Raw genomic sequence first — 25,536 nt, 5'->3', positions numbered from 1 at the left:
CGACGAAAGCCTTTGTCCGTATACCTTTCGCGCAACGAATGTGGACTTCTTCGTCGCACGAGGTCTTTTTTCACGACCTTTGCGCAAGGATCATGTTTACCTTTATCATGTTCTATATAAAAACAACTCTTCATGCCGTAAGGATTATGTTGATCTTTACCTAGACTACTCCTTTTGCTATTGGACTTCAAATATTTTCTTTCCTACAAACCTCACCTAATTAAAGGAATCCCACCTTCCTCTCCTCTCTTGATTTATTGTATTCTCTCAAATGCTATTATAATTTCATCTCTCATATGCCAAAGGAAAATCAAGTTGTTCGTACGATCCAAGTATTGTGAGTGTACGCTTAAGATGATTATAGGTTGTTGTATCCTGGATGGTAGGGCGCCATAACCTGCTACACCGAGACATTGTCTTAGAGGGGCAATCTACTCTTAAGGACAGTGACTACACACCTCAACCTAAAATCTTGTTCTAATTGAGGATCGACGAAGAACGTTCTCTACCTACAGAAGTTAAGTATTTTATTTTATTTGGTTTATTTTATTTAATAAATTGAGGTGATAAAATTGTGATATACTAACATTATTTTATGTGATTTGTTGTAGGAGAAGTAGCATCCTTATCAAAAATATTTCCAACAAGTTCAAACCCTGTCGGCTCCTTAATCTAACATCTAATCTAACAAATCTATCATTTGACCAAAAAAAAAATCTCAGGATTTTTTTTGAAGTTTAAGTTCGCAAAGTTTCTAATGGATGGTCACGATTATAACATCTAAATGGTGTAGATTGTGCCACATGTCTTGTTTTATAATTGATTTAATTTGATCATGTGCAACTCATGTGTGCCGTTGTTATTGAGGTGTGATGCCTAGAAACAGCTATATCACACGCTCCTCATGCTTTCTTTTTAACATATTTTAGAGAGAGAGAGAGAATCCAATGTAGATATATTCTTGAGAGATTACATTGGTGACCATCTTTCTTCCATTTCTCTACAATTCGACGATCACATTCTCAGTGATTTCATGAGTTAAATCTTATTGGAAATCGAGTTCATCACCCCTAAACACACTAACATGGCCTTAGAGCTAGGTTTGAATTGAATGAGGGGCATGATCTGAGAAATGTTCTTTGAGCTTTCAACCAAGAGCTCAAATAAATTGAAGAACAAAATGTCTGGATCTGGAGCTGATATTCAAGCTCTGATTTTCAATAGTGTCAACTATGAATTTTTGTGTGTCAAATGATGACTATCTTCAAGTCTCACAATCTCTTGGGTTGTGCTGAAAATGGCTATGAACTTCCCTCAGATGAGAAGCAAATGGTTGAGAAGTAGCTGATTGTTGCTCAGGATCTTATTTCCAGAGATGCAAAAGCCCTGAGGTTAATTCAAAGTACAGTGAGTGACAAATTTTTTTTTCAGGATTGCGAATCAAGAGACATTTAACAAAGCTTGGGATGTGTTGAAGCAGGAATACAAAGGCGATTATCAGGTCATGGCAATGAAATTACAAGGTATTCATCTTGATTTTGAGAATGCTAGAATGAGTAATGGTGAATCTCTATTTGATTATTGGACTAGATAGTTTGCTTTGGTGAGTCAAATGAAAATGCACGGAGAGGATTTGTTAAATAAAATTATGGTAGAGAAGTTGTACATTAGCCTCACTCCTACTTAGGTTACTATTGTATCTTTTATTGAGGGTACAAAGAAAATCAGTGAGATTGATCCAACTGAGTCTACAACAACACCCAAAGGTTTTGAGCAAAGATGAATGAGACATGCTGAAGATGGAGAGGTGAATGAAAGAGCATTTAGTAGCCTAAGTATTCAACCAAAACAGAACTCACAAGTTGGTGGTTATAAAGGCAATAAGCCTTGGAAGAATAAGTAGTAGAAGAAACACTATGTGAAACAAAATGAGAAGCCAAATGTGATTGTAAAGAACTATGGTAGTAAAGGAGATTGCAAGATTTGTGCAAATTTACATTTTGGTGAATGCTGGTTTAAATCCAAAGTGTCACAAATGTGATACGTTTGGGCATATTGCCAAAGATTGTAGGAGTAAAATGGTCAAACATGTTCATTATGTCAAGGAGGGGGGAAAAGGCACTAGTATGTTCTTTGCTTGCGATTCCGCAACAACTGTCAAGAATGAACATGTCTGGTATATAGATAATGGATACAACAATCACATGACTTTACATGAATCAATGTTGATTGATGAAGACAGAAATGTGACTACATGACTTTTTTCTTTTTAAACAACCGATATTATCTATACACTAAGGGGGATGAGGTGTGCTTATCTTCACAATGGGCTAACAATAATGAGGTTCAAATTCACCTTTGGCGAGAATCAAATCTAAGACCTCTCACTGACAAGCAAGGTTCTAAAAAACGCTAGGCTTTAGTCGGGCGTCGGGCTGGAGCCTAGCGCCTAGGCGGCTAGGCGGTTTAGGTGCCTAGGCAGACTAGGTGGATTTAAGTAAATCTATTATGTTTCGTGTAAATAAGTGTCCCGTTTGCACTTAAAATATATATAATTTCATCATAAACTACAAAATAGAATGACATATAATTATGAAGTATTGGAACATAATGAAAACATGCGGAACAAGCATGTAATGTGTGTTCATTTAACTATTCAACAAGTCTCTTCCAATTAATTGAAAAAAGTAAAATAGAAAATGAAAGTTATCTATTTTCTGTTTAAGTAGTCGCAACCTAACCGGGTGCCTAGGCAAGTTTGGACGGGTTAGGCAGGTGCCTAGGTAGTCTAGGTGGGTGCCTCATCAGGTCTAGACACCCTTTCTTAATTTTCAAATGCCTAGGCATTAATCGGGGAGGCGGATAGCACTAGACTGTAGTACTAAGTGGCACTACATGGCTTAAGATGGGAAACATACAGATATTACAAGCTGTTGCAAAAGGAACCTTGGTGATTGAAACCAAAAATAGTACAAGGCATATCAAAGAGGTTATGCTTGTTCCTGATTTAGATAAAAACTTGCTAAGTGTAGGCCAAATGTTAGAGCATGAATATTTCTTATTGTTTAGAGATGATAAAGTTGAAATATTTAAAGATAGAAGCCTTGAAAGACATGTGGTCGCAGTACAAATGACAGGAAACATATGTTTTCCTCTCATCATGAAGGATATAATGCCATCTGCATTGAAAGCAATAGCTGAAGAAGACTCTTGAGAGTGGCACAAAAGATTTGGTCACTTGAATTTTCAGAGTTTGCATATGTTGGCTGATAAGGAAATGGTATTATGCCTGTCTAAATTGAAGAAATCAAATGTTGTCTATGAAGGATGCATTGTAGGAAAACATCACTGAGAGGCATTCAGTAAGGAGATGACTTGGAGAGCAAATAAGTCATTGGAGTTGATACACTCTGATGTATGTAGTCCTATGCAGGTCGCTACACTTGTTGGAAATAGACACTTTCTGATATTTATTGATGACCATACCAGAATGTGCTGACTATATTTCTTAAAGCCTAAGTCAGGCGTATTATGTGTATTTAAAAGCTTTAAAGCTATGGTTCAGCTTAAAAGTGGTTTTCAAATTCAAAAATCAAGACGTGACTGAGGAGGAGAATATACTTCTCTAGAGTTTCAAAGCTTCTGTGATGATCTAGGCCTTGAAAGGCAACTGACAGTGGCTTATTCGCCTAAACAAAATGGTGTTGCTGAGAGGAAGAACATGACCTTTATTGAAATAGCTAAAGGCATGTTACTTGATAAGAATCTACCTTATGATTTTTGGGGAAAAGCTTCTAACACTGCAATATATCTTCTAAATAGATGTGAACTAAAGCTTTGCAGAACAAGAATCCATTTGATGCATTTAGTGGTAGAAAGCCAAGAATAAAACATCTCAGAGTGTTTGGCTGCATTTGTTACAATCATGTTCCTGGACAACTGAGATAAAACTGGATAAAACTTTTGTGAAAGAGATCTCTGTTGGTTATGCGAAGTTGTGAAGGGTTACAAAGTTTGTAACTTAGCAATCAAGAAGGTTTTTGTGTCAAACAATGTTATATTTGATGGAGAAGGTGTATGGGACTAGAAACCTGAAAATGCAATTGCCATGACATTTTCAGTGAATTTGAACCTGATTGAGAAGGAACAAAAATAATCCCATGAACAAGGTGTATGGCTGGTCACCCTCCTATAAATACCCCACGTATCCCACTAAAATGCTAAGCCATTTGCTACCCAAAAACTCCCAAAACTGAATAACAACACATACAATAACCGAAATCCGGAGTGAGTATGCTAGCAATATAGTTTTCCTGCTACTAATTTCTAGAAAGGCTTAGGACTATAAATTCGTATTACCTCTTCGAAACACATGAATTGAAAGTAACATCCTACATGTCACAGTCATACCACATGGTGTGCTCTAATTTGTGGAGTTTAAAAAAGGGAAACGAGTGAAGACTGAAGAGGTAGAATTTATTTATTTTTAATTAAACACCTAAATGGCGTTGTTTTGTTGGTTTTCCAGGGAATAAAAAAGAAACGTCGAGCGCAACAGCAACAAAGTTAGGTGCTAGTTGGACACCTGATTGGGCACTAGCGCCTAGGTGAGGCATAGGCAGACTAGACAGATTTAAGTAAATTATTATATATTATATAAATAAGTGTCTAATTACAATGAAAAAATTATACTTAAATTAGGAGTTTGGGTTTATTTAGCATACAACATATAAAAGTATTAGAATTTTTGCTTTAATTAGTGTCTTAGTAATTTGATGGTATGAGATGAAAATTCAAGTGATTACTAGTCTGTAGTGCTTTAAGAAATATTTTTGAGAAGTCTTATGAAAATTATTATAAATTTTAAAAGAATTAATGGTGTTAAACATGTTTATAAGGGATAATTTGCTATTGTTGTGCTTTGAAAAAACATGTTTCTGCTGCGTTTTGAGAATAAATAACTGTAAAATAAAGTGTTGAGTGCTTGCTTTACCTTTTTGATAAAAGTGCTTTTAATAAATAAAAATAATATCTTAAATGACTAAACATGATATGAATATGTTAAATGACTAAACATGATATGATATTTAATGTGAGATAATAATTGTCAAAGAGAATTATATAAGGACAATAATTGTAATTTTTTAAAATATATGGGGATGCACTTGTTATTTGAAAACTTTATTAAATAGACACCGATTACTATATTTTGAAATAAAAAGGCATTGCTTTTAGAAACATGGTAGACTTTTCCTTTCTATACTTTTTTACAATCATTGCCAACAGATATTTTATAAAAAATATTTCTTTTTTGTTTTGTCAAACACATTTAATATTTTAAATTTTTTCATAAGCTATATTTAAAAAAAAAAAAACATCACAATTTTTTTGTGATGTAGACATGCAAGTGGTAACTGATGTAATATATTTGGTGTAGACATGCAAGTGCTAAAAAGCGTAGGCTGAGTGATGTAGACATGCTAATGGTTGTAATATTTCTGGCGCCACACCTCCCGATTTTTTTGTCGGCATATATATATATATATATCACCTCCCAATTCATAAGGAGCCCTTTAGTGAATAGTATTGAAGGTGGCAGAAGCTCATAGGATGACAACTAAAGAATACAAAAATGTTACTTTGTCACGAGGGAGAGAGAAAATGAGTCTCTCTGCATCATCTTTTTCGTTGGGACATGGAGGCTCCTCTTCCTTCAGCAAACCAAACCTCATTTCCGATAGAACCAGAGGTGTGGCAGCACAGAAAATCAGACTCCTGGGCTTCTTTTCCGGCTAGAGGAGGGGCGGCTGTCCTCTTAGCCCCATAATAGGTTCGCTACGATGCATGGACACGGACACAGATGCGAGGATACGACACGATACAACACGGGGATACGTCAAATTTCTATAACCGAGAACACGATACGTCAGGAATACGACAATTAAAAAATATAAACAAATAAATATATCTAAAACATTATAAAATAAGCATTCAAATATATATGAGATAAAAAACACATCATGAAAGCATATACATAAACTTATTATAAACTAAACATTGATACCACTACACAATAATATATTATAATATGTAAAATACAATAATATTATAATAATACAAAAAGTTAAAAAGAGAAAAGCAACAGGCTTCATCAGATTCGAAGGATTCATCAAATTCGAATGGACTATGGGATGGGTAGTGGTATGAGTATTATAATATATTATTGTGGGTATGGGTAGGCCTGGCAAACGGGTCGGGTCAGTCGTGTTCGTGTAACACCTGTTATCTTAACGGGTCGTGTCGTGTCACACCTGTTATCTTAACGGACGGGTCCTTAATAGGTCGGGTCACTTTACCCGTTGGGTAAAGTGACCCGACCCGTTATGACCCGTTAAGAAAAATATTTTTTTTCTTAAATTTGCACATACCACACATTGTCACATAAATATTACTTCGAAACATTAAAACACAATTGTCGCTTAAATACTACATCTACACTTGAAAATAAGAGCCTCATAAAAAATACATCCATACACTACTAATCTATTACAAATATTAAATGTGCAAGGATATGCAAAATGAAAGCGTTTTTGTTTTCAAGGTTGTAAAGCTTTTCTCAAAAGTTTAAACATTGCCAATGAAACTCAAAGCTTAATGAAAGTGACCCACTAGTGTGTTTATTCGTACTTTCATTAAGTATAACATAAGATTTTGTGGTATCCACTAGTGTAAATATTTTAAATTGAAGATCGAATTCAATCACTGTATTCATATAGGGTCAAGGAGTGTAGTTGTAAAAAATCATCAAAATCGGAGTTAAAATAACCATTAAATTGTGATTTTTCGTTTATAACCTTCGAAAAGTTTTGTCCCGTTACTTAATCTTTGAATGTTTGTTTTTTGCAATTTTTGGCGTATGCGATCTCGAACCATATACAAACAAGTATGATGGTTAGATCGTTGAAACTAGTTTCGTAGAATACGTATCTCATCAAAACAATAGATTAACTAGCACTTAAAAGTTTATTCTTACTTTCATTAAGTATAACATAAGATTTTGTTATATCCACTAGTGTAAATATTTTAAATTGAAGATCGAATTCATTCATTGTATTCATATAGGGTCAAGGAGTGTAGCTGTAAAAAATCATCAAAATCGGAGTTAAAATAACCGTTAAATCGTGATTTTTTGTTTATAACCGTCTAAAAGTTTTGTCTCGTTACTTGATCTCTGAATGTTAGTTTTTTGCAATTTTTGGCATATGCAATCTCGAAGTATATACAAACATGTTTAACGGTTGGATCGTTGAAACTAGTTTCGTAGAATGCGTATCCCATCAAAACAATAGATTCACTAGCACTTAAGAGTTTATTCATACTTTCATCAAGTATAACATAAGATTTTGTGGTATCCACTAGTGTAAATATTTTAAATTGAAGATCGAATTCATTCATTGTATTCATATAGGGTCAAGGAGTGTAGCTGTAAAAATCATCAAAATCGAATTAAAATAACCTTTAAATCGTAATTTTTCGTTTATAACCGTCGAAAAGTTTTGTCCTTTTACTTGATCTCTGAATGTTTGTTTTTTTGCAATTTTTGGCATATGTGATCTCGAAGCACATACAAACAAGTTTGACGGTTGAATCATTGAAACTAGTTTCACAAACTGCGTATCTCATCAAAACAATAGATTCACTAATACTTAAGAGTTTATTCATACTTTCATCAAGTATAACATAAGATTTTGTGGTATCTACTAGTGTAAATATTTTAAATTGAAGATCGAATTCATTCATTGTATTCATATAGGGTCAAGAAGTGTAGATGTAAAAAATCATCAAAATCGGAGTTAAAATAACCGTTAAATCGTGATTTTTCGTTTATAACCGTAAAAAAGTTTTGTCCTGTTACTTGATCTCTGAATATTTGTTTTTTTACAATTTTTGGCGTATGCGATCTTGAAGTATATACAAACATGTTTGACGGTTAGATCGTTGAAACTAGTTTCGTAGAATGCGTATCCCATCAAAATAATAGATTCACTAACACTTAAGAGTTTATTCATACTTTCATCAAGTATAACATAAGATTTTGTGGTATCCACTAGTGTAAATATTTTAAATTGAAGATCGAAATCATTCATTGTATTCATATAGGGTCAAGGAGTGTAGGCGTAAAAAATCATCAAAATCGGAGTTAAAATAACCGTTAAATTGTGATTTTTCGTTTATAACCGTCGAAAAGTTTTGTCTCGTTAGTTGATCTCTGAATGTTTGTTTTTTGCAATTTTTGACGTATGCGATCTTGAAGTATATACAAACAAATTTGACGGTTAGATCGTTGAAACTAGTTTCGTAAAATGCGTATCTCATCAAAACAATAGATTCACTAATACTTAAGAGTTTATTCATATTTTCATTAAGTATAACATAAGATTTTGTGGTATCCACTAGTGTAAATATTTTAAATTGAAGATCGAATTCATTCATTGTATTCATATAGAGTCAAGGAGTGTAGCTGTAAAAAATCATTAAAATCGGAGATAAAATAACCGTTAAATCGTGATTTTTCGTTTATAACCGTCGGAAAGTTTTATCTCGTTACTTGATCTGTGAATGTTTTTTTTTGTAATTTTTTGCTGATGTGATCTCGAAGCATATACAAACAAGTTTGACGGTTGGATCATTGAAATTAGTTTTGTATAATTCGTATCCCATGAAATTCAATGGTGTGTGTGTGTGTGTATATATATTTATTTATTTATTAAGTAGATTTAAATCTATTTATTTTGTATGTATAATTATTATAGTTTTTAGGGGTATAAAATTTAATATATATATATATATATGTATATGTATAACTATTATAGTTAATATTTTTGGGGTATACTTATTGTAGTATATATAATTATTATAATTATTATAGTTAATTTAATATATATATATATATATATATATATATATAATTATTATAGTTTTTAGTGGTATAAAATTGTTAAATTATTAAATATAATTATTATAGTATTTTTTTTAGGGTTATAAAATTATTAAATTAATATTTTGCTTATCGTGTATCGTGTTACCCACGTGTATACCCGAACCAACCCGTTATCTTAACAGGTGCTTATCGGGTTACCCGATAACGACCCGTTTCGTTATCGTGTCGACCCGAACACCTGTTAATTTCGTGTCGTGTCGTGTCGGGTCGGGTTATGGGTAGTGATATACATATTATATTAGTTTTTCAACTTTCGAAAAGCAAAACTGCAAAAGGCTTTATATCAGATTAAGCTTTCAGTTTCAGACTTTCGGTTTCACTGTTTCAGAGAACGGTTTCGGTTTCACAGTTTAACTATAAACAAAGTGAAACTGAAAACGAAAGCTCACCACTCACTCACCAGGAGTTGCAGACAGAGACGAAGAAGACGACGGAGCAGTTGCAGACGGAGAAGATAGAGACGACGGAGATGACGGAACTGTTGCAGACGACGATCTGATTCGTGAAAGTCTCCCAAGTAGAGTGATTTCTGATTCTGAGGTTCGGGAGATAAATCCAATTTTTTTTTTCTTCTAATTATCCTCCGATTTTAGAGTGATTTCAGTTACCTAACTTCGATCAATCACGATTCTGCGGATTTATTGTGATTATTTTTTATTTTTCTTCTAATTATCCTCCTATTTTAGTATCAAACGTATCCGAAATGTAGGATACTTGTATCTGGACAATACGATACGCGTATCTTATCAGTTCGATACGTATCTCTTCATTCCGATACGTATCGGGCGTGTATCCACACGTATCCTTCGCGTATCCGTATCCTCAGAGTGTCCGATACGGGATACGGAGGTTTTCTCCCGTGTCCATGCATCGTACCCTTGATAATAGGACACTTTCAATATTAAAACTCTAACAACAAGAAAAAGATCAGGATTTAATTCAAAGATTAAATTTTTCAACCTTATCGGTTATGTACTTACGTAAAGAATTCGGGTCATAAATTTCTATGGGTCAAATAATTTTCTACTGTTTGAACAAGTCACTGTAGCTGGAGCCTGGCGCATGCGAAAAATCTCATCACTGATCGTCCATATTGACCTTCAGAAGTCATGGCTTCAACAGTTCGCAGACATAATATAAAAATCCAGATAAATGAACGCAGATAATATTTTTCTCTTGTTGGAAAACGCAGGTAAACGTGCTTTCTTTTAAACTGCAGACCATGACCTGGTCTTTAAACTAGGACTTCAAAATTCAATTTGTTTACGAATTTTAACCCTTTACTATTCTCATGAGCAGGTACGTAGACACCATATCCCTTCCTCCCTTCCTCTATATAAACCCCATGCAATATTCCAGGAAGAGACAACTTAATTATCTCGATCGATATCAAAATTCCCAAGTTATGGCAATGAAATATTCAAGATCTTTGCTCTTTGGTGTGCCGCTACTCATTGGCTTTGCATCGACAAATAGCAAAGCTGCTAATACGGATCCACCTGTTTATTGCGAATTCCTCAATCGCAACAGTTTTGAACCAGGGTTCATATTTGGCACAGGTTCTGCATCTTATCAGGTCAATATATATATGTATTATATATATATCTTCTGGGATTATTTACCATTTTATTGGTACATTTTATACATGCAGTTAGCATCCATGCATGAATTATAATGTTGACATCTTCCTTGCGTGTGTGGTAGTACACTTACGAATATGCATGTATGTATATTTCAGTATGAAGGTGCAGTAAAAGAAGATGGAAGAGGACCAAGCATATGGGATACCTACACCCATAAACATCCAGGTCTGTGATTTAATCAATTGGTAATATGAAAACTTTAGCAACTTCATTTCAAAGGTGTGTAATTAGCACCTCATTCTTTTCTTCATGAGGACAAGTATACCTAACAAAACTCCAACCCCTCTGATAACCATGCACTTTGTTGGGAGACAAATAGTACGTGGTCATGTGATATGTACAATATATGTATATACTTCATCAATACGCACGCACATGAAGTACTTTGCATACGATATGGATTTCACCATTATGTTTTTGAATAAGTGCAGAAAAAATCGCTGATGGCAGTAACGGAGACGTTGCTATTGATCAATATCACCGCTATAAGGTCTAGAATCTCATAACTTTATTATCTTGACCGTTTATACTTGAAGGGCACATGTTAACATATTAAATTGGAGCCTTTATAAAAAGCACAATATAATGAGATCCTCAATATTTAATTTAAACTTTTTTCTTATTATGATATATATCCTTTTGTCATTCTAGGAAGATGTGGGGATTATGAAGGATATGGAGTTGGATGCTTACCGATTCTCTATTTCATGGTCCAGATTATTACCAAGTAAGTTGCTCCACATCCTCATATTTGGTTGGGACCAATGTCAATATATATTGTGCATAAGAATTATTTGTCCTACGAGAAAATTATTCTCTTTATATACTTTTAACTAAATTAATGTGATCGAGTTATCTAGTGTATAACCCTTATTTTTCTTGTTATTTTTGTTCTAATTAGATGGAACGTTAAGTGGTGGCGTTAACAGAAAAGGAATTGATTATTACGACAATCTCATCGATGAACTCCTACGCAATGGTTAATCATCCTACCTTAAACAATTATTACATGAATTTTTAGAACATCATTCAATCAGACTTTTAATTTGATTTTACTGATCATGTATATATAGGATTAAAGCCATTTGTGACACTCTTTCATGGGGATGTTCCCCAAGCTTTAGAAGATGAATATGGTGGTTTCTTAAGCGCTCGTATTGTGTAAGTGAACAAAATTTATTCTCTCAGTGATAATTTGATAAAATGCATACTGATATTCGTAACATAAATGTGTATCTACAGCGATCATTTTAAAGACTATGCGGAACTTTGTTATAAGGAATTTGGTGATCGAGTCAAGCACTGGTTCACGGAAAATGAGCCATATACTTTTAGTTACATGGGTTATGCTGTTGGTACTCAAGTACCGGGACGCTGCTCTTCTTGGCAAAACCTAAACTGCACCGGTGGAGATTCAGCCATTGAACCATACTTGGTGGCACACCACCTTCTTCTTGCTCATGGAGCAGCTGTAGAATTGTACAAGAATAGATATCAGGTTCAATAACTTTTGTTCTTTTTTTTTGGGGTCAGATTATTGGCTCCTAATTGAGAATTCTATATGAATCATTATTATTGAGTTGTAATACAAGAGGGAATACTCTCTGTAGTGAGATAATCTAAAGGTTGTATCTTTTTCCATAGCTCCTATTTGTTCAACCAAAATTCGTATTTTTGTGTAGGCAACTCAAAAAGGCTTGATAGGGATAACATTGGTGTCAGACTGGTTTGAGCCTGCTTCGGATTCAAAGCAAGATAAAGATGCTGCCTTACGATCTTTGGATTTTATGTTTGGATGGCAAGTGTCTTATTAAATTATATATCAACCCAATTACATGTTTACTTATGAATTGAAACATTGATACTACCTAGCTAGCAGTACTGTTTATATATAATAATATAATTAAGCTAATATCCGGAATTGTCATGTTTTGTAGGTTTTTGGACCCATTAACAAGTGGTGACTATCCACACACCATGCGATCAATTGTTGGGAAAAGATTGCCCAAATTCACAAAAGAACAATCCAAGTTGCTAAACGGATCATTTGATTTTCTTGGAATAAATTATTATACTGCTAGATACACAAGTAGTGCACCCAACAACAATTCACTACCGGCAAGCTACGTAACAGATTCTCGAGCTGATCTTACAAGTGAGTGCAAAAGGAAACTTAGTTTGAATAGCTTAAGTTCTTTGTACTTCTTTGCCTAGTTTAACTTCTTAATTACTTTAATTATATTCTAATATTTACACCAATTGTATTCTAATGTTTTTAAATATTGTGGCAGCTGAGCTTAATGGAGTACTCATTGGTCCACAGGTAAATATCAAATTTATCATTTTGAGGTATTTGCATTTGGAGGAGTAGTTTTTTTTTTCCCCAATATTTATGTATTATCTTCAAATGGTGTTGCAGGCTGCTTCAGATTGGTTATATGTATATCCAAAAGGAATTCACGATCTTGTGCTTTACACAAAGGAAAAATATAATGATCCACTCATTTATATTACTGAGAATGGTATGTAATACAAACTTTTAAGCCTTGATTAATTGCAAAAGTTTCACATATTTATAGTGGTGTAAAATGAAACTACACGTTTTCTTTTAGTTTTAGAGGAAGAAACTAAATTTAATTTTTTTGTGTAATAATATGTACATAGGTGTATCAGAGTTGAATAATCCAGAACTATCACTTGAAGAGGCCCTTCATGATACCAGTAGAATTGACTACTACTATCGTCACCTGTGTTACCTTCAAGCGGCGATCAAGTAAGTAGTTATTAAAAAAATGATTAAGGCTATATACTGGCTAGCCTTCTTATGTTATGGTTATTTAATCATTATATTGACCTAACCAATTTGTACATTTGTGTGTGTGTGTGCAGAAATGGCGCGAAAGTGAAGGGATACTTTGCATGGACATTGTTAGACGACTTTGAATGGACTGCCGGATACACTGTCCGATTTGGTTTAAACTACGTGGATTATAAAGATGGCCTGAAAAGATACCCAAAACTCTCAGCACACTGGTTCAAAAATTTTCTTAAGAAGAATAAATTCAAAGAAAGCTACAGTTCATTATAAACATTTAAGTGGATAATTTTTTTATTTTTTTATGTATTTATATTCCAATTCCTTATGCATTTGTATTTCCTTGCAATAATGTAAACATTCTTTGAGATTCAATAATTCAATAAAAAGCTATAAGTGCTGTGAATGCTACAATAAAACCTCTCTCTATAAACGAATAACTTATTTGTAGTCATAAAAAGTTTTAGTCCATGTTTGGGTTTAGGAATAAATTTCACATTGTAATAAGTTATCATTTTAATAGGTCCTGTTGTAAGGAAACCCAGTTCGACATAGTAGTAATTGTTAATAGGGAACTTTAACGAAAAACTCCTGGTACTGTTCACTTTAACAAAAAACCACAATTTTACACTAAAAAGTCAATCCTTGTACTATTCACTTTACCTTTTATTTTGTCGTTATCGTTAAAGCTCAAAGTTTTTAAGCACTTTTTTATTAGTTTTCCTTTGTTAATAAGGACAATAATAAGCTACGCCACAAATAAAATTTTAAGATGGAATAATTTTATTTTATTTATTTATTATTTTTTTTGGAGATAATACTACAGCTTTGAGCTTGCAGGTACGTATGTAAAACCTTGTCAATATCTTCTTGTTGAAGTCAAAATATTTCTAACTCCTCATGAGAATCATCTTTCCCTTCTTTCCTAATTGTATTAACGATTATTTTTTCAATTAAAGCGTGATCAACTTTTTACACAACTGAACACAAATGTTTTCAGTTAGCTGACTTTGCATATGACTTTGGGTTACATGACAATTTTGATAGAAGAAAAGAAAAAGTGTACGCTTGAATTGGTCGAGGATTGTATTGTACATATTTTTAAAACTTTTGCTACGTATTATAAACACCTATTTTTAATTCTTTGTTGAACATAAGGATTATAATAGGTTTTAATATATTCCACCTGTTTAACACAATTTTAAAACTGATGGCACACGCGGGCTCAATTGCTTGTAAGAGACTATTTACAAATAATGTTGATGCACAAAATAAGTGAGACTATGGAACGACGTATGGTGTCAAGTTTGTCACCTTCACAAAGTTATTCCCGTCACCTAGTGAGGATAATATGTAAAGATATAGAGGGTAGATGAGTTCTTATTAATAGTGAAGAGTTTACACAATACACACGTTCAAGCATGAAATTGGTTCCAAGTGAAATATCCTGGAATTAAAATTCTATATACGCTTGACTGGCTAGTCATCAACACTAGTCAACTAAAATTCTATATATGCTTGACTGGCTATCCATCACCAACCCGTATGATTTGAGACAACATGTGGAGTTCGCACATGCAATTGTTGTAGCCATGGTGAATAATTGTTCTACTGCTGAGTGGCGTTCTAGGAAATATGTGCACGATTGTATCAAGAAGGTGGTGATGGATGAATTATTAGTAATTATGCTGTTGATGGATCAATAATTAATTTTGTGAATTTTTTTTGTTATATGTTGGAATGAATTATTTGCATATATGTGTAACATTGTAAGTATACTCTTGATGATGATACGAACAAAGAGTTGATGAAGTTGATGGAGGCGGCGTTGGAGGGAGGTTACAACCGGTGGCGCTATGACGTTAAGCAGAGTGGAGCACCATCGAAATAGTAGTTTTAAATTTTTGTTTTTGAGGACACTATTTAAATTTAAGGTTTTTTTTTTTCTATAAGTTATTTATTTGGACTCAATTAGGCTTTAATTCCTGTTTGAGTTTTTAAATAATTGAATAGATTAACTCAATTAGGTTGTGCATTTCATGAGGAGAAAGAAGAAAGCCAATTTTTTTGCAAAATGACTTGTCCAAAACGACTTCGGTTTGAGCCAAGTCATTAAAAAAATTTAAAACCTCACTCACGAGTCACATGAGAACCCTCACATGATAGAGCAATCAACTCATTCAGCATTCAGAACCTTCACTTTACCAATAATATCTAATCATCTGCCGCTCGGCCCGCTTCTATTCCTTACGGCATCGATCAACTCTTTGCTGCACTTTAGTTTCTGTTCACTATTGCACCAACGGGCGGGGCGACGAGTCGACGACATCTCTGGTGAAAATCTACATTTTTTCTCCGTGTAAAGCTCTGGTCTGGACTCTGGAGGCTAGCCGCTGGTCCTCTTCTTTTTGGTCGAAAAGGTTTGTAGTTTGTACTCTCTTTGAATCTGTCCATTAAATAATTTTGCCATCCTGTTATGATGCTGCACCTACTGATGGTGCATCAATGATGCTACACCTACTGATGCTGCATATGAATAGCATGCTTTCAGCCTAGTTGCAATTTTTACTCAAATTTTAACTGTTCTACAGTTCAAATGGATAGAGGCACATGGAGTTTTATAGTCTTATAGACCAGGCAATTAGCACTTGTTTTTTTTTTATTTGGAGCTTTTATATTGGGACCATCCTAAGTTAAAATCTTTGATCCACCACTGATCCTATATGACATTGATTATTTGTGTATAGTAGATCAGTTTAAAGTTTTGTTTCTGCCAAACTTGAATTGGGTTTAGAATTAGGGTTTTTAAATTTCGTTTTAAATTTAAGTAGAAATTATTATGCATGTGTACGGTAATTTAAATCTTTGTAATCTAACAAATTTATTTCCAATTTTGTAGATGTAATAGCTCATTAGAACCCGGAAGGCGATGAGTTTTACACCTTGATCGACGACTACACCTACTACTGCCGCCACTGCTTCGGCAGAGATGGACCATAGGTCAATGAATCCGGTTGACCCAGTTGGTCCTCCAGTCCTACTGGCACCGGCATATTCGGCTTCTTCGGTGGTGCTACCTGTTAGCGCCCGACGTGCTTACCGGTGCCCCCGCACTCCATACCAGATGTCGCCATCGGGATCCACAACCAATGCCTCCGGTACACAGCTAGGTATACTATCCTAATTTACTACCTCATTCCCATGTTAACTTAGTTTTGTTATTTTAGGTTCAATTTGTTAAGTTATGTCATTTAAGGATTAAAAAGTTATCATATATATATATATATATATATATATATATATATATATATATATATATATATTGTTTATTGTTGTCATCGTTCCGAACGTATTATTAAACTGTTGTGATCATTGTGTTGGATATGTATATTGTTTATGTTATTTTTAGGGTTTTGCGAAATGTTTTCATTATATGGAGGTTATGCAGAAATTTTAGTATGATTTGTTATTAGATTTGGGTTAACGTTAATTTTTCATTTCTTTGCAGCCAAGAAAAACACCTGGGGACCTTGTCGGCAATTGAAGACGGCGAAGGTCACCCGGGTGACCAATGATCGTTTCACAATCGGATATGATGAGCGACATCGGACAACACCAACGACGGAGTAGCATAGTGCATTGGCCCATGACATTGGGCACGTCGTGCGGACCTTTTGCCCTATGCAGTGGAAGTCTTGGAAGGCGATGCCAGAGAAGGTGAAGAACACAGTGCGCAATCATTTGTTAGTAAGTATTTTTGCCTTTTTAATGCTTTTCATCTAAAATTTATATATTTATATTTATTAATGTCTTTTATTAATAATACTTTCATAATATTTGTTACATGTAGACAAACTACAATTTGGATGACATCAACGAGGACATGTTGACGTACCTCAATCGGCTATACTCCGAACGCTACAAGTTGTGGAAGAGTGACTTGCACCAGTATTTCGAGATGTTTAGTGATCCGCAGGTCGCTCTCGAGGAGGGTTGCCCGAACGAGCTCGAAGACCGACAAGATAATTGGGATTGACTTTGCGGTCATTTTCAGGAGCCGGGCTATGTGGTACGTTTTTAATTAGGACTTCTTTCATGTTACTTTTTAAAATTTTTACTAATGTTTATTATGATTTTTTAAAATTTTTTATGTTCTTTAAATATTACGACTAATATGTTTATTTTGTGTATAACAGAAGAAGGCGAAGGCGAACAAGGGCAATCGGGAGAAGAAGACTCTTTTCCACCATTCGGGTTTAAGGCCTTTCTCATATAGGATGTAGGCGTGGCAGAAGGTATATATTACAGTTTTTATTTCCAATTTTAAAATGTCGCTAATAATGTTTTTTGTTTGTTTTCGTACTAACATTTTCCTTATCTTTTCTATTTCAGGAGGGTTCAAAATTCCCGGAGATCGATGTCTTTGCTAACGTTTATGTTCGGACTGGGATGATTTGACCGAGTTACTTCTTGCAAGTAATTTCTTATGCATTAAAGATTTATACTAATGATTTCAAATTGTTTTCTATTAATAATCCATGTTTTTTTCATAGGCGACTATGGTGGAGAAGGGTTAGTCGCTTCAGGAGTTCGCCTCCCAACTTCCCCAGGACACGCCAATCGATCTGTGGATCCCTCTGAAGATGCGGGGTTTCACATCCTTACAGAGACGTTCAACCACACTTTTGGTCGGACGCAAGGGACATATTGTCGGGGGATGGGAAATGCCAGGTGGAGGGAGAGTAGAGCATCTTCATCCTTGCAGTCGAAGGGCGAGGTTATGGCTTTGACGCAGGAAGTCGCTAGCATGAGGAATGAGCTTGCATCGTACATGTCTTAAATGTGAATGCTTGTACAAGCCCTTAGTTCCTCCGGGATCCGTCTCCCCAGTTTTTTTGCACCACGACCGTCAGAGCCCCTCCACACCGTGCATACACAGCAATCAGGCCCGTCGACCTTCGACCCCGTCCCTAACCCCACCTTCTTCTAGCAGCAAGATTACCAAGCACCTCTAAATGACTTGCGTATAGATTATTCCTTATTTTTTTCATAGTTTTTGTTCCCTCTTTCTTTTTAAACTTTGTATTTGTTTGTACATTTTTATTTATATTATAAAAAAATTGTTTTTTATTCATTAATTTGTTTTTTTTTCTTCTGAATTGTATGAAATATATATTTTTAATAATATTCCTTTTATTCTATTTATTATTATTATTTTTTATTAAAAATTACACTTGCGCGACGCATACCTGTCGTCGTGTAAAACCACACGCGTGTTACATGTTTCGTCGTGCAAAGATTTTCGAGACGAATTTTAGACGTCTCCAGAAATTCTCATCACAAAACACTTGTACCCTTTTATATCATGCGACGAAAGCCTTTGTCCGTATACCTTTCGCGCAACGAATGTGGACTTCTTCGTCGCACGAGGTCTTTTTTCACGACCTTTGCGCAAGGATCATGTTTACCTTTATCATGTTCTATATAAAAACAACTCTTCATGCCGTAAGGATTATGTTGATCTTTATCTAGACTACTCCTTTTGCTATTGGACTTCAAATATTTTCTTTCCTACAAACCTCACCTAATTAAAGGAATCCCACCTTCCTCTCCTCTCTTGATTTATTGTATTCTCTCAAATGCTATTATAATTTCATCTCTCATATGCCAAAGGAAAATCAAGTTGTTCGTACGATCCAAGTATTGTGAGTGTACGCTTAAGATGATTATAGGTTGTTGTATCCTGGATGGTAGGGCGCCAAAACCTGCTACACCGAGACATTGTCTTAGAGGGGAAAAATCTACTCTTAAGGACAGTGACTACACACCTCAACCTAAAATCTTGTTCTAATTGAGGATCGACGAAGAACGTTCTCTACCTACAGAAGTTAAGTATTTTATTTTATTTGGTTTATTTTATTTAATAAATTGAGGTGATAAAATTGTGATATACTAACATTATTTTATGTGATTTGTTGTAGGAGAAGTAGCATCCTTATCAAAAATATTTCCAACAAGTTCAAACACTGTCGGCTCCTTAATCTAACATCTAATCTAACAAATCTATCGTTTGACCAAAAAAAAAATCTCAGGATTTTTTTTGAAGTTTAAGTTCGCAAAGTTTCTAATGGATGGTCACGATTATAACATCTAAATGGTGTAGATTGTGCCACATGTCTTGTTTTATAATTGATTTAATTTGATCATGTGCAACTCATGTGTGCCGTTGTTATTGAGGTGTGATGCCTAGAAACAGCTATATCACACGCTCCTCATGCTTTCTTTTTAACATATTTTAGAGAGAGAGAGAGAATCCAATGTTGATATATTCTTGAGAGATTACATTGGTGACCATCTTTCTTCCATTTCTCTACAATTCGACGATCACATTCTCAGTGATTTCATGAGTTAAATCCTATTGGAAATCGAGTTCATCACCCCTAAACACACTAACATGGCCTTAGAGCTAGGTTCGAATTGAATGAGGGGCATGATCTGAGAAATGTTCTTTGAGCTTTCAACCAAGAGCTCAAATAAATTGAAGAACAAAATGTCTGGATCTGGAGCTGATATTCAAGCTCTGATTTTCAATAGTGTCAACTATGAATTTTTGTGTGTCAAATGATGACTATCTTCAAGTCTCACAATCTCTTGGGTTGTGCTGAAAATGGCTATGAACTTCCCTCAGATGAGAAGCAAATGGTTGAGAAGTAGCTGATTGTTGCTCATGATCTTATTTCCAGAGATGCAAAAGCCCTGAGGTTAATTCAAAGTACAGTGAGTGACGGAATTTTTTTCAGGATTGCGAATCAAGAGACATTTAACAAAGCTTGGGATGTGTTGAAGCAGGAATACAAAGGCGATTATCAGGTCATGGCAATGAAATTACAAGGTATTCGTCTTGATTTTGAGAATGCTAGAATGAGTAATGGTGAATCTCTATTTGATTATTGGACTAGATAGTTTGCTTTGGTGAGTCAAATGAAAATGCACGGAGAGGATTTGTTAAATAAAATTATGGTAGAGAAGTTGTACATTAGCCTCACTCCTACTTAGGTTACTATTGTATCTTTTATTGAGGGTACAAAGAAAATCAGTGAGATTGATCCAACTGAGTCTACAACAACACCCAAAGGTTTTGAGCAAAGATGAATGAGACATGCTGAAGATGGAGAGGTGAATGAAAGAGCATTTAGTAGCCTAAGTATTCAACCAAAACAGAACTCACAAGTTGGTGGTTATAAAGGCAATAAGCCTTGGAAGAATAAGTAGTAGAAGAAACACTATGTGAAACAAAATGAGAAGCCAAATGTGATTGTAAAGAACTATGGTAGTAAAGGAGATTGCAAGATTTGTGCAAATTTACATTTTGGTGAACGCTGGTTTAAATCCAAAGTGTCACAAATGTGATACGTTTGGGCATATTGCCAAAGATTGTAGGAGTAAAATGGTCAAACAGGTTCATTATGTCAAGGAGGGGGGAAAAGGCACTAGTATGTTCTTTGCTTGCGATTCCGCAACAACTGTCAAGAATGAACATGTCTGGTATATAGATAATGGATACAACAATCACATGACTTTACATGAATCAATGTTGATTGATGAAGACAGAAATGTGACTACATGACTTTTTTCTTTTTAAACAACCGATATTATCTATACACTAAGGGGGATGAGGTGTGCTTATCTTCACAATGGGCTAACAATAATGAGGTTCAAATTCACCTTTGGCGAGAATCAAATCTAAGACCTCTCACTGACAAGCAAGGTTCTAAAAAACGCTAGGCTTTAGTCGGGCGTCGGGCTGGAGCCTAGCGCCTAGGCGGCTAGGCGGTTTAGGTGCCTAGGCAGACTAGGTGGATTTAAGTAAATCTATTATGTTTCGTGTAAATAAGTGTCCCGTTTGCACTTAAAATATATATAATTTCATCATAAACTACAAAATAGAATGACATATAATTATGAAGTATTGGAACATAATGAAAACATGCGGAACAAGCATGTAATGTGTGTTCATTTAACTATTCAACAAGTCTCTTCCAATTAATTGAAAAAAGTAAAATAGAAAATGAAAGTTATCTATTTTCTGTTTAAGTAGTCGCAACCTAACCGGGTGCCTAGGCAAGTTTGGACGGGTTAGGCAGGTGCCTAGGTAGTCTAGGTGGGTGCCTCATCAGGTCTAGACACCCTTTCTTAATTTTCAAATGCCTAGGCATTAATCGGGGAGGCGGCTAGCACTAGATTGTAGTACTAAGTGACACTACATGGCTTAAGATGGGAAACATACAGATATTACAAGCTGTTGCAAAAGGAACCTTGGTGATTGAAACCAAAAATAGTACAAGGCATATCAAAGAGGTTATGCTTGTTCCTGATTTAGATAAAAACTTGCTAAGTGTAGGCCAAATGTTAGAGCATGAATATTTCTTATTGTTTAGAGATGATAAAGTTGAAATATTTAAAGATAGAAGCCTTGAAAGACATGTGGTCGCAGTACAAATGACAGGAAACATATGTTTTCCTCTCATCATGAAGGATATAATGCCATCTGCATTGAAAGCAATAGCTGAAGAAGACTCTTGAGAGTGGCACAAAAGATTTGGTCACTTGAATTTTCAGAGTTTGCATATGTTGGCTGATAAGGAAATGGTATTATGCCTGTCTAAATTGAAGAAATCAAATGTTGTCTATGAAGGATGCATTGTAGGAAAACATCACTGAGAGGCATTCAGTAAGGAGATGACTTGGAGAGCAAATAAGTCATTGGAGTTGATACACTCTGATGTATGTAGTCCTATGCAGGTCGCTACACTTGGTGGAAATAGACACTTTCTGATATTTATTGATGACCATACCAGAATGTGCTGACTATATTTCTTGAAGCTTAAGTCAGGCGTATTATATGTATTTAAAAGCTTTAAAGCTATGGTTCAGCTTGAAAGTGGTTTTCAAATTCAAAAATCAAGACGTGACTGAGGAGGAGAATATACTTCTCTAGAGTTTCAAAGCTTCTGTGATGATCTAGGCCTTGAAAGGCAACTGACAGTGGCTTATTCGCCTAAACAAAATGGTGTTGCTGAGAGGAAGAACATGACCATTATTGAAATAGCTAAAGGCATGTTACTTGATAAGAATCTACCTTATGATTTTTGGGGAAAAGCTTCTAACACTGCAATATATCTTCTAAATAGATGTCAACTAAAGCTTTGCAGAACAAGAATCCATTTGATGCATTTAGTGGGAGAAAGCCAAGAATAAAACATCTCAGAGTGTTTGGCTGCATTTGTTACAATCATGTTCCTGGACAACTGAGATAAAACTGGATAAAACTTTTGTGAAAGAGATCTCTGTTGGTTATGCGAAGTTGTGAAGGGTTACAAAGTTTGTAACTTAGCAATCAAGAAGGTTTTTGTGTCAAACAATGTTATATTTGATGGAGAAGGTGTATGGGACTAGAAACCTGAAAATGCAATTGCCATGACATTTTCAGTGAATTTGAACCTGATTGAGAAGGAACAAAAATAATCCCATGAACAAGGTGTATGGCTGGTCACCCTCCTATAAATACCCCACGTATCCCACTAAAATGCTAAGCCATTTGCTACCCAAAAACTCCCAAAACTGAATAACAACACATACAATAACCGAAATCCGGAGTGAGTATGCTAGCAATATAGTTTTCCTGCTACTAATTTCTAGAAAGGCTTAGGACTATAAATTCGTATTACCTCTTCGAAACACATGAATTGAAAGTAACATCCTACATGTCACAGTCATACCACATGGTGTGCTCTAATTTGTGGAGTTTAAAAAAGGGAAACGAGTGAAGACTGAAGAGGTATAATTTATTTATTTTTAATTAAACACCTAAATGGCGTTGTTTTGTTGGTTTTCCAGGGAATAAAAAGAAACGTCGAGCGCAACAGCAACAAAGTTAGGTGCTAGTTGGACACCTGATTGGGCACTAGCGCCTAGGTGAGGCATACGCGGACTAGACAGATTTAAGTAAATTATTATATATTATATAAATAAGTGTCTAATTACAATGAAAAAATTATACTTAAATTAGGAGTTTGGGTTTATTTAGCATACAACATATAAAAGTATTAGAATTTTTGCTTTAATTAGTGTCTTAGTAATTTAATGGTATGAGATGAAAATTCAAGTGATTACTAGTCTGTAGTGCTTTAAGAAATATTTTTGAGAAGTCTTATGAAAATTATTATAAATTTTAAAAGAATTAATGGTGTTAAACATGTTTATAAGGGATAATTTGCTATTGTTGTGCTTTGAAAAAAAATGTTTCTGCTGCGTTTTGAGAATAAATAACTGTAAAATAAAGTGCTGAGTGCTTGCTTTACCTTTTTGATAAAAGTGCTTTTAATAAATAAAAATAATATCTTAAATGACTAAACATGATATGATATTTAATGTGAGATAATAATTGTCAAAGAGAATTATGTAAGGACAATAATTGTAATTTTTTAAAATATATGGGGATGCACTTGTTATTTGAAAACTTTATTAAATAGACACCGATTACTATATTTTGAAATAAAAAGGCATTGCTTTTAGAAACATGGTAGACTTTTCCTTTCTATACTTTTTTACAATCATTGCCAACAGATATTTTATAAAAAATATTTCTTTTTTGTTTTGTCAAACACATTTAATATTTTAAATTTTTTCATAAGCTATATTTAAAAAAAAAAAAACATCACAATTTTTTTGTGATGTAGACATGCAAGTGGTAACTGATGTAATATATTTGGTGTAGACATGCAAGTGCTAAAAAGCGTAGGCTGAGTGATGTAGACATGCTAATGGTTGTAATATTTCTGGCGCCACACCTCCCGATTTTTTTGTCGGCATATATATATATATATATATATATCACCTCCCAATTCATAAGGAGCCCTTTAGTGAATAGTATTGAAGGTGGCAGAAGCTCATAGGATGACAACTAAAGAAGACAAAAATGTTACTTTGTCACGAGGGAGAGAGAAAATGAGTCTCTCTGCATCATCTTTTTCGTTGGGACATGGAGGCTCATCTTCCTTCAGCAAACCAAACCTCATTTCCGATAGAACCAGAGGTGTGGCAGCACAGAAAATCAGACTCCTGGGCTTCTTTTCCGGCTAGAGGAGGGGCGGCTGTCCTCTTAGCGCCATAATAGGTTCGCTACGATGCATGGACACGGACACAGATGCGAGGATACGACACGATACGACACGGGGATACGTCAAATTTCTATAACCGAGAACACGATACGTCAGGAATATGACAATTAAAAAATATAAATAAATAAATATATCTAAAACATTATAAAATAAGCATTCAAATATATATGAGATAAAAAACACATCATGAAAGCATATACATAAACTTATTATAAACTAAACATTGATACCACTACACAATAATATATTATAATATGTAAAATACAATAATATTATAATAATACAAAAAGTTAAAAAGAGAAAAGCAACAGGCTTCATCAGATTCGAAGGATTCATCAAATTTGAATGGACTATGGGATGGGTAGTGGTATGAGTATTATAATATATTATTGTGGGTATGGGTAGGCCTGGCAAACGGGTCGGGTCAGTCGTGTTCGTGTAACACCTGTTATCTTAACGGGTCGTGTCGTGTCACACCTGTTATCTTAACGGACGGGTCCTTAATAGGTCGGGTCACTTTACCCAACGGGTAAAGTGACCCGACCCGTTATGACCCGTTAAGAAAAATATTTTTTTTCTTAAATTTGCACATACCACACATTGTCACATAAATATTACTTCGAAACATTAAAACACAATTGTCGCTTAAATACTACATCTACACTTGAAAATAAGAGCCTCATAAAAAATACATTCATACACTACTAATCTATTACAAATATTAAATGTGCAAGGATATGCAAAATGAAAGCGTTTTTGTTTTCAAGGTTGTAAAGCTTTTCTCAAAAGTTTAAACATTGCCAATGAAACTCAAAGCTTAATGAAAGTGACCCACTAGTGTGTTTATTCGTACTTTCATTAAGTATAACATAAGATTTTGTGGTATCCACTAGTGTA

At 34.6% G+C, this 25,536-nt stretch overlaps 1 protein-coding gene and 2 long non-coding RNA genes across 3 annotated transcripts in view; 2 read left to right on the top strand and 1 right to left on the bottom strand.

The window, feature by feature from the left end:
* Positions 1-25,536, bottom strand: part of LOC126614553 (uncharacterized) — an 82,153-nt gene that overhangs the window by 16,462 nt on the left and 40,155 nt on the right. The window lies entirely within an intron of this gene.
* LOC126614538 (beta-glucosidase 12-like) lies at positions 10,377-13,878 on the top strand. The gene is made up of 13 exons (XM_050282202.1): positions 10,377-10,577; positions 10,740-10,809; positions 11,076-11,134; positions 11,296-11,371; positions 11,546-11,623; positions 11,718-11,805; positions 11,887-12,142; positions 12,327-12,442; positions 12,582-12,799; positions 12,936-12,967; positions 13,064-13,166; positions 13,309-13,417; positions 13,534-13,878. The coding sequence occupies exons 1-13, from the start codon at positions 10,407-10,409 to the stop codon at positions 13,730-13,732; spliced, it is 1,575 nt and encodes a 524-aa protein (XP_050138159.1). The 5' UTR covers positions 10,377-10,406; the 3' UTR covers positions 13,733-13,878.
* Positions 15,429-18,593, top strand: LOC126614552 (uncharacterized). Its single transcript, XR_007620427.1, has 7 exons — positions 15,429-15,879; positions 16,359-16,629; positions 16,968-17,206; positions 17,310-17,528; positions 17,656-17,754; positions 17,852-17,935; positions 18,013-18,593. It is a non-coding gene; the product is annotated as an uncharacterized LOC126614552 (long non-coding RNA).

Source organism: Malus sylvestris, chromosome 3, assembly GCF_916048215.2.
Source record: "Malus sylvestris chromosome 3, drMalSylv7.2, whole genome shotgun sequence".
NCBI classification, from domain to species: domain Eukaryota; kingdom Viridiplantae; phylum Streptophyta; class Magnoliopsida; order Rosales; family Rosaceae; genus Malus; species Malus sylvestris.
Note: the sequence above shows the minus strand (reverse complement) of the source record. Positions and strands in the feature narration are given on the sequence as shown.

Bases quoted from the DNA above. Each gene is read 5' to 3' on its own strand.
- LOC126614538 (XM_050282202.1), top strand. From the start codon at position 10,407: ATGGCAATGAAATATTCAAGATCTTTGCTCTTTGGTGTGCCGCTACTC. The intron at 10,578-10,739 runs GTCAATATATAT...TGTATATTTCAG, and splicing joins CAGGTTCTGCATCTTATCAG to TATGAAGGTGCAGTAAAAGA. The intron at 13,167-13,308 runs GTATGTAATACA...ATATGTACATAG, and splicing joins CATTTATATTACTGAGAATG to GTGTATCAGAGTTGAATAAT.